Here is a 10,393-nt window from a genome sequence, read left to right as displayed (position 1 = left end):
ACTCCTATGAGATTTATTCAACTTCCTGATGATTCTCCACCACTTTATGTATCCAAATCAAGATTCTCACAAAGTGATTCATCCTGGTTTGATTGGAAGGACGAAGAAGCTCTATTCCCAAACTGGGAAACTGAAATCACCTGATTTGAAAGTGGGATAAATTCTTCATACCAACTCCTATGAGGTTTATTAAACTTCCTGATGATTCTCCACACTTTATGTATCCAAATCAAGCTTCTCACAAAGAGATTCATCCTGGTTTGATTGGAAGACGAAGAAGCTGTGCTATATTCCCAAACTGGGAAACTGGAATCACCTGATTTGAAGGTGGGATAACTTCTTCATCCCAACTCCTATGGGGTTTATTCAACTTCCTATAATTCTCCACCACTTTATGTATCCAAATAAAGCTTCTCACAAAGTGATTCATCCTGGTTTGATTGGAAGGACGAAGAAGCTGTGCTACTCCCAATTGGGAAACTAGAATCACCTGATTTGAAAATGGGATAACTTCTTGATGAGGACCTAAAGTCAGTAGCTGGACCACCAACTCATGAGATCAACCATACAAGCTACATTGGAGCCAGCAGCGACATAGGTGCACTCAAAGAAGGATATCTTTGCAACCATAAGGAATTTAAACCGTGAAACCAGTTTCTATAGATTCTCAACTCAACCAGAGCACGCAGCGAATTGGTTTCATACCAAAAAGAGTAATGGTTTAGGAGATATGCCAGTTACAAGTCAGACTATCTACACTGCATCCGAATTGGTTCTAATTAAGGAAAGTAATTCTTTGCTTAAGGAGTGTGCAACTCAAACTCACGTGTGGAAACCAGGAGATTATTCATTACATCTAAGAGCAGTGGGAGAGTTTCTACCATGCACCAGCAGCCACATGATCAAGATGAATCCCTTATTTGTCAACTTACCTTACATGGATGCATTCACACTTGGAGTTATTAAAGACCAACGGCTCTTTCCCCTTCTGTTCAGGCACGACTTAGAGACTATCCAGACATCAAAGGAGATCCCACGGATGCATTTATTTCTGCCCAAACTCACAAGATACAAGGAGAGAAGACAACTTCCATACATGGACAGATTCTGCACCAACTAAGTCCAACGGCTAGTTTTTCACTTATTATTTCTTTCCAAGTTATTCTTTTAGGCATTTGTGTTCTTTTCTATTTAAACAGAGCTAAGTCTCATTTGTAAATCACCCTTGCACGAAATTAATAAAGTATTATTCAGTTTACAAAGTTTGTCTTTGTTTTGTTCAATTAGTCTTTAGGTGGATTCCTTTAGATTTCTTGTCCGTTTGCTTGTCTCCTTAGTTTGTGGATTCATTCTAGGATACAAGTGTAGGTCTCTGTCTTTGTGTGGATTCACATAGGCGCAGGCTTCTGGTCTTATCAAAGGGATATTTCCGCAACCCTTTGTGGCGACAATCGACCCATTCAAGCTTGACAACTCTTGTTGCCTTGTGATCTAGCCTTTGTTAGCTTAGGCTTGTATCATTTTTGGTATCAGAGCTTCAAAAGCTCCTATCTATCAGGTTATATCTATCCTTGTCTCTATTCATTTGCATTTGTTTATTTGTTTCATCTCTTTTGCATTTGTTTCATTTATAAAATCATATAAAAAAAACCATAAAAATTGTTTGCAATTTCTGTCCATTTTTGCATTTGCTTGTTCTTGGTGTTAAAACCAGGGAGGCACGACAAAGATGACCATTTACTTTCTTTGATTCATATAAATTTGAAAATCCAAAAGAAATCGTGTTTGCATTAGTTGTTTCCTTAGTTTCCATTTCGGTTTATTCACTTACTATAAAAAAAAAAAAGGTCAATTTTGTTTCTTGCTTCTTTTAAATTCTAAAAATTATAAAACCAGAATAAAAAGTTAATTTCATTGTCTTAGTTTTATATATTTCGTGTTTCCATTAAAAAAAAAACAAAAAAAAAAGTGAATTCTTTTTCATTTGTTTTAATTTTCCAAAAAAAATAAATAAATAAATAAAATAAAAACAAGGAGATACTAAGTTTCCATTTTTTTTTGTTCTTTCTTATTCTTCTCTCCTTTCTTTTGCTAAGCCACGACTTAATTCCTTTTTCTTCTGTTTGTGCAAGGCAAACTCTGAGAAAAGATAGAGAAGACGCCAATGGAGGATTACTCAGAAGAAGAGGCTGAAGAATACAACACGTCTGAGGTAGATTGGGGAGAAGAAGCTGACCAGGATTGTTGGGACGATGGAGATGACCACACTGAAGGTCATTGGTGCGCAGACTCTGTTCCAGAGTATGTCCCAAACGATGAACAAGAATACCCAGAGGTGGAACCAGAATCAATGGACCAGTATTCAACTTGCTATGGTCCCAAATCCCAACTCATCTATGAGGATAGTTCTGAAGGGAAATATTATTCTCAAGCGTGTCCTAGAAGAGAAAAGACCACCGTGGCTGCACCATCAAGATCTTATCATGGGAGTCTATCAAGACATGCTCACAGCACGCCATGGAACTACAATGGAGATCAGTTTTATCAGAATCGCTTGGCTGCACCATCTATACATTTTTCTGGTCATAAGCAAGGACCAAGTGCATATCTAAGGTGGGAGGACGACATGGAGCAATGGTTTATAGCTTGGAGAATTCCAGAGAAGCTAAAGCTAACTTATGCGAAGGATACCTTAACCGGAGAGGCATACAATTGGTGGAGTCAGCTAGATGCTGATAGGATCTATTTCAATGATCCGGCTTTTACTTGGAAAGAGGTTAAGATGCTCATGTATAGTGAGTTTGTGAAGAAGGCAAAATACATTCAGAAGGTGTCCACAAGGAGATTAATAAAGCACCAAGTCTTGCAACCCACAGTTCAGAGAGAAGTTGTTTCCCAAAGACAAAGTTCAAGGCCAGTGCATCCACCTCAAGTCAAACGAAACCAAGGTGAGCACTCTAACTCTTTAAAACCATCTGAGGTTATTTGTTATAGGTGTCAAGGCAAGGGCCATCTAGCAAAGGAGTGTCCCACAAAACGAGTTGTGAAGTCAGTAGTATCTGAAGCAAAAGAAACAAACTTGGAGGTAAGTGATTCCGATACTAGAATTGATGATTCCTTTTCTAGAATGGATAAACATATTGATGATCTTATCAACTTGATTAAAGCTAGATCTACTTCTGTTTCTAGTAATTCCATGACTGTCTTAACACACTTGTCTAGCGCCCAAAAGGTTGAAAGTATTTCAGGTACTAACATAGAAATCAAGGAACAAGAGCCCAACCTTGCTGCGCAATCAAGTCCAACACTTGATAAGGTGATTTCTGAACTTAAAGTGAATAATCTTACTTATCAAAACACTGGTATGATGCACTTGCACTCTGTCCAGAATGTTGATGAAGGTCTAGGTAATGAGGAGACACGTACAGAAGCTAAACAACAACAGAATAATGAGCAATCTACCCTAGAGACCTCTACACCAGCTGATCATGCTTTAGAGGTAGTAAATACCAAAGCTGAATCAATGCAAGATAACCAGGTAAGTGAAGCTCTAAATCTTACTCAATATTATATTTTTGAATCGTCCACTTCAAGTATGAAACACTTGCTCTTGCCCATAAGTGATGATTCAGATATAGGTACAATGGAGAAGCATCCAGAACCAAACTCACAACCTTACACCCAAGCAGTGGTCAATGGAGAAATTAATTGTGAAATAGGAGATTTCGAAAAGGAGACCACGAACCTTCCAAGGGAAATCATAGACCGACCATGGAAAGGGGGCATAGCTTCCCTACTGATCAAAGAAGAACCACCAGATGGACAATGCATCACAAAACCGTGCATATACCAAGGTAAGACCCTAGCCTCCCAAATTAGAATGAAACCTAACTTGCTCTATCTTGGTGCAGGTAAATTGGTTTTGAGGACAAAACCTTTTGAAGAGGGAGGGAATGATGAGGACCTAAAGTCAGTAGCTGGACCACCAACTCATGAGATCAACCATACAAGCTACATTGGAGCCAGCAGCGACATAGGTGCACTCAAAGAAGGATATCTTTGCAACCATAAGGAATTTAACCGTGAAACCAGTTTCTATAGATTCTCAACTCAACCAGAGCACGCAGCGAATTGGTTTCATACCAAAAAGAGTAATGGTTTAGGAGATATGCCAGTTACAAGTCAGACTATCTACACTGCATCCGAATTGGTTCTAATTAAGGAAAGTAATTCTTTGCTTAAGGAGTGTGCAACTCAAACTCACGTGTGGAAACCAGGAGATTATTCATTACATCTAAGAGCAGTGGGAGAGTTTCTACCATGCACCAGCAGCCACATGATCAAGATGAATCCCTTATTTGTCAACTTACCTTACATGGATGCATTCACACTTGGAGTTATTAAAGACCAACGGCTCTTTCCCCTTCTGTTCAGGCACGACTTAGAGACTATCCAGACATCAAAGGAGATCCCACGGATGCATTTATTTCTGCCCAAACTCACAAGATACAAGGAGAGAAGACAACTTCCATACATGGACAGATTCTGCACCAACTAAGTCCAACGGCTAGTTTTTCACTTATTATTTCTTTCCAAGTTATTCTTTTAGGCATTTGTGTTCTTTTCTATTTAAACAGAGCTAAGTCTCATTTGTAAATCACCCTTGCACGAAATTAATAAAGTATTATTCAGTTTACAAAGTTTGTCTTTGTTTTGTTCAATTAGTCTTTAGGTGGATTCCTTTAGATTTCTTGTCCGTTTGCTTGTCTCCTTAGTTTGTGGATTCATTCTAGGATACAAGTGTAGGTCTCTGTCTTTGTGTGGATTCACATAGGCGCAGGCTTCTGGTCTTATCAAAGGGATATTTCCGCAACCCTTTGTGGCGACAATCGACCCATTCAAGCTTGACAACTCTTGTTGCCTTGTGATCTAGCCTTTGTTAGCTTAGGCTTGTATCACTTCTGCATTCCAACTCCTATGAGATTTATTCAACTTCCTGGTGATTCTCCACCACTTTATGTATCCAAATCAAGCTTCTCACAAAGAGATTCATCCTGGTTTGATTGGAACAACGAAGAAGCTGTGCTATTCCCAAACTGGGAAACTAGAATCACCTGATTTGAAAGTGGGATAACTTCTTCATCCCAACTCCTATGAGATTTATTCAACTTCCTGGTGATTCTCCACCACTTTATGTATCCAAATCAAGCTTCTCACAAAGAGATTCATCCTGGTTTGATTGGAAGGACGAAGAAGCTGTGCTATTCCCAAACTGGGAAACTGGAATCACCTGATTTGAAAGTGGGATAACTTCTTCATCCCAACTCCTATGAGATTTATTCAACTTCCTGATGATTCTCCACCACTTTATGTATCCAAATAAAGCTTCTCACAAAGAGATTCATCCTGGTTTGATTGGAAGGACGAAGAAGCTGTGCTATTCCCAAACTGGGAAACTAGAATCACCTGATTTGAAAGTGGGATAACTTCTTCATCCCAACTCCTATGAGATTTATTCAACTTCCTGGTGATTCTCCACCACTTTATGTATCCAAATCAAGCTTCTCACAAAGAGATTCATCCTGGTTTGATTGGAAGGACGAAGAAGCTGTGCTATTCCCAAACTGGGAAACTGGAATCACCTGATTTGAAAGTGGGATAACTTCTTCATCCCAACTCCTATGAGATTTATTCAACTTCCTGATGATTCTCCACCACTTTATGTATCCAAATAAAGCTTCTCACAAAGAGATTCATCCTGGTTTGATTGGAAGGACGAAGAAGCTGTGCTATTCCCAAACTGGGAAACTGGAATCACCTGATTTGAAAGTGGGATAACTTCTTCATCCCAACTCCTATGAGGTTTATTCAACTTCCTGATGATTCTCCACCACTTTATGTATCCAAATAAAGCTTCTCACAAAGTGATTCATCCTGGTTTGATTGGAAGGACGAAGAAGCTGTGCTACTCCCAATTTGGGAAACTAGAATCACCTGATTTGAAAATGGGATAACTTCTGCATTCCAACTCCTATGAGATTTATTCAACTTCCTGGTGATTCTCCACCACTTTATGTATCCAAATCAAGCTTCTCACAAAGAGATTCATCCTGGTTTGATTGGAAGGACGAAGAAGCTGTGCTATTCCCAAACTGGGAAACTGGAATCACCTGATTTGAAAGTGGGATAACTTCTTCATCCCAACTCCTATGAGATTTATTCAACTTCCTGATGATTGTCCACCACTTTATGTATCCAAATAAAGCTTCTCACAAAGAGATTCATCCTGGTTTGATTGGAAGGACGAAGAAGCTGTGCTATTCCCAAACTGGGAAACTAGAATCACCTGATTTGAAAGTGGGATAACTTCTTCATCCCAACTCCTATGAGATTTATTCAACTTCCTGGTGATTCTCCACCACTTTTTGTATCCAAATCAAGCTTCTCACAAAGAGATTCATCCTGGTTTGATTGGAAGGACGAAGAAGCTGTGCTATTCCCAAACTGGGAAACTGGAATCACCTGATTTGAAAGTGGGATAACTTCTTCATCCCAACTCCTATGAGATTTATTCAACTTCCTGATGATTCTCCACCACTTTATGTATCCAAATAAAGCTTCTCACAAAGAGATTCATCCTGGTTTGATTGGAAGGACGAAGAAGCTGTGCTATTCCCAAACTGGGAAACTGGAATCACCTGATTTGAAAGTGGGATAACTTCTTCATCCCAACTCCTATGAGGTTTATTCAACTTCCTGATGATTCTCTGTTGAACTGAAGAGAAGATAGAGCTTGTACAATAATAGGGCAAGCTCTAGAAGATGTCCAGAAGAGTTCAATCAAGCTTCAGAGGTGTTCTGAAGTAGTTATCTTGTGAAGTTAAGTCTAGGAAAGACTTAGACTGATCATGTGAAGGCTGTGAAGGAGTTAGAGAGAAGATGGAAGTATGGTGCAAAGATAGGGCGTTCAGTACGGCCTTGTACAGTCTAGGGTGAGCCATGAAGATGTCTAGTGCAACCAAGAAGGAAGATAGGGCAATGTACAAAGATAGGGCGAGTGGTACGGACAGGAGGTCCGTACCATCGACCATACAGTCCACTCCTCACGCCCATGTCATCCGGTTAACCCCAAATCTTGATGTGCAATGTGTGGGCGGTTCAAACTGATCTTAAGTGACCGTTTGGGATACTTGGAGGGAAAGGAAGATTCAAATGGATAAGGTGAGCTGTTGGTATGAGCTGGAAAGGTAAAGGTGCTTTACCTTTACAGCCTTGACTCATCTTATCCATCCAATTCAAATGAAGCAATCTGAGCCCTTTACCTTGAGTCAAATCGCCAGCTAGCTCCAGCAACATCAAGACCAGTCTTCTCTCATCCTCACCATCCATTCTATCTTTTAATTATAGCCTTAGGATCTAGGTTTGTGATATGAATTGTGTAAAGGCATATATAAGCCTCTTATGATCACTTTGTAAACCCTTAAGCTGAGAGAGTCTCTCTTCTTCATAAACTTGTTCTTAGTTCTTATTCTCTGGTTACTAAGTCTCTTAATCTTGTCACTAAGTCTCTCTCTAATCTCTCATACACGTTCCTAGTCTCTCAGTCTCTCCCATACTCTCTTTGATTCTCTTAAACTCATTTCTATTCTTCATACTGTTGAGATGAGAGCCTTATGGTATGAAGAGGAGACCTTAGGAAGTGTAGAAGCATTAGAGAGGAAGATGGAAGCATCATGTACGGACTGTACGGATAGGGTGAAGGGTACGGACGATCAGGCCGTACCATCATGCGCGGTTAAGGAGTTACTCAGCTCAGGTAAAGAGTAAACTAGCTAGAGTTACTTTACCTTAAGGCTGAGCTTGATCCGAACGTTGAGAGGATAAGGAAGAGCGCGTCTGACAGTCTGGCAAGAGCTGGAAAGGTAAAGGCATATTCAAAGATGCCTTACACATGTGGAGACTCTCATTGGAAGGATTCAAATGCGCCCTTAGCTGTATCTTGACTTCACATGCTTTCTCCTTTTGTGTAATCGAAACCCTAGTGTCTCAAGCTCCATATATAAGTGTAATCACTCTCATTAATAATATCAAGCAAGTTATGAGTCTCTCTTAGTCTCTCTTTAGTTCTTTAGACTCTTAATCTAATTTCATACTTTAATCTTCTCTAAATCTCTTCTAATCTTTCCTAAATACTCAGATCACTCTAAACATCACTAAAAGTGATATGGTATCAGAGCCAGGTTAGTGATAGCCTGAGGTCGTGTGTGATTCTTTGAAGCCTCAAGGTTGAAGCTTTGAAGAAACTCTTGTGTTCTTGTGTGTTTGAGAGTTTCTGGGTACTTTTCAAGTTCAAGACTGGTTGTGGTGTATCATCTGAAGCTGTGTGGGTTGAAGATCGAGGCTGTGAAGGGTTCTACAAGTCATTCAACTCAAGATAAAGTTTCTGAAGCTTAGAGAGTTCATCATTCAACATGGAGAGTGGGATGAACATGAACATGAAGGTAGCTGTGATCTTCAAGGGAACCAACTACTTGGTGTGGTCTCGGATGGTGAGAACCACGGTGGGAAGCAAGGGGTTGTGGAAGCACATCACCCCCGGAGAAGCTCCAAAACTCATCACTCAAGGAGAGGATGATGGTGAGGCCGCAAGCAAGGCGGAAGAGAAGTGGCATCAAGAGGATATGCTGGTGATGTCTGTGCTTCATGCGTCACTTGAGCCGGCTATTCTGGATGCATACAGCTACTGTGAGTCTGCTAAGGAGCTGTGGGATACGTTGAAGAAGGTGTATGGCAACACATCAAACCTAAGCCGAGTGTTTGAAGTGAAGCAAGCCATCAACAACCTTGTACAAGAAGACATGGAGTTCACCAAGCATCTAGGGAGATTCAGGAGCCTCTGGTCCGAGATGGAGATGCTTAGGCCAAGCACAACGGATGCTGATGAGCTGAACAAGAGGAGAGAGCAAGACAAGGTCTTTGGGCTACTCCTCACGCTGAACCCGGCCTACAACGGTCTCATCCAGCACCTGCTTAGAGAAGACACTCTACCTGATCTTGAGGATGTGTGTGCGCGGATTCAGAAGGAGCAAGGCTCCATTGGGTTGTTTGCAAAGAAAGGAGACCTGTCCCTTGCAAGCCAAGCAACTCAAGAGGAAGGTAGTGAAGCTCCACAAGCAAACAAGGCTGCGGCTGCGCATGGGAAGTTTGAGGAGAGGAGGTTCAATGGGAGTTGTGATCACTGCAAGAAGCATGGCCACAAGAAGAGCCAATGCTGGATACTCCATCCTCACCTCAAGCCGGCTAAGTTCATGAAGGACCGTGAGGCAAGGTGATGAGATCCTAGGATGATGCTCTGGAACAGATGGGATAATCCTTGCAGAAACGAATCAAAAGACTCAAGTTTCTCAAGGTATGTGGATCGAATGGTGACACAAGAGGCTGCGGAAAGGCTCCTTGATACTCCTAGGCAATAGATTGGATATGACACACCAAACTAGAGCCCTTAGTCTCTGGATATTACACACCAGAAGTTGGATATTACACACCAACACTCAATCAACTCGACAAGCAAGAAGAAAAGAGAAAACAAAGGTTTTTGATAAAAAAGATGGATACTGATACAAGGGGCCACGACCAGAATATAAAGGAGAAGCCTTGTACATGCACAAGGTCTCGAAAATACAAAGGAAATAAAGACAAAGGCTCCCTTGGAAACACAACAAAGACTAGAGTTTTTCGAAAACTAAATAACATAAAAGCATAGCTTAAAATATAAGATAAGGTCTTCATGTGGACAGACCAAGATCAATCATCTAGGAGATAGGAGAAGTAGACTTGTGGCCTCGTTAAAAACCTTCCTTTGGAAAACCCAGTGGGACAAAACCAAAGGTTAGGAAAAGAGCACACACAAGCTACTTGCCTAGATGATGATCAGCTTGAAGGTGGAGTAGCTTGAATGATGGTTAAGGTGTCTTGGATGATCAAGCTTCGGCCAAGACTAATGTATTCTTCTTGTTTCCAAATGTTCTTCAAGGTTGCATCCTCAGCTACAAGCTCTTCAGGTTCAGGTTCATGCTTCCAGTCCTTGGTGCTTTCCATGATCATATCATCCCCTCCCACTTCAAAAAGATTTGTCCTCAAATCTGTGTTACCTGCAATAGAAGGGACCAAGTCAGTAACATCAGAGTTTATAATCAGATTACACTTACCTTGCAAGCCTCTTTGATAGGCATTGTCGCTGACTGGTTCTATTATATAGAAGGGACTGATCCATTTGGCTCTCCTTACTCCTGAGGCATTACTTAAACCTGATACATTGAAACAAGATAAGTGAACACAAGCAAAAACATCATAGAGTAAGAGTATTATCCCAAAGTTGTATTTTATCGGTTTT

General features: G+C 40.7%; 1 protein-coding gene across 1 annotated transcript; it reads left to right on the top strand.

Annotated features, from left to right (window-relative positions):
* The first annotated feature begins 522 nt into the window (after nucleotides 1-522).
* Nucleotides 523-5,174, top strand: LOC117129799. Its single transcript, XM_033283042.1, has 2 exons — nucleotides 523-3,854; nucleotides 3,912-5,174. The coding sequence occupies exons 1-2, from the start codon at nucleotides 2,165-2,167 to the stop codon at nucleotides 4,556-4,558; spliced, it is 2,337 nt and encodes a 778-aa protein (XP_033138933.1). The 5' UTR covers nucleotides 523-2,164; the 3' UTR covers nucleotides 4,559-5,174.
* Nucleotides 5,175-10,393: the final 5,219 nt, after the last annotated feature.

The sequence above is a fragment of the Brassica rapa genome, unplaced genomic scaffold (genome assembly GCF_000309985.2).
Source record: "Brassica rapa cultivar Chiifu-401-42 unplaced genomic scaffold, CAAS_Brap_v3.01 Scaffold0157, whole genome shotgun sequence".
In the NCBI taxonomy this organism is placed as follows: domain Eukaryota; kingdom Viridiplantae; phylum Streptophyta; class Magnoliopsida; order Brassicales; family Brassicaceae; genus Brassica; species Brassica rapa.
The sequence above is the reverse complement of the archived record's forward strand: the minus strand, read 5'-3'. Positions and strand labels throughout refer to the sequence as shown.

Excerpts from the sequence above, each read along its gene's own strand:
- LOC117129799 (XM_033283042.1), top strand. The coding sequence starts at position 2,165 with ATGGAGGATTACTCAGAAGAAGAGGCTGAAGAATACAACACGTCTGAG. Across the intron at positions 3,855-3,911 it reads AAAACCGTGCATATACCAAG|GTAAATTGGTTTTGAGGACA; the intron begins GTAAGACCCTAG and ends ATCTTGGTGCAG.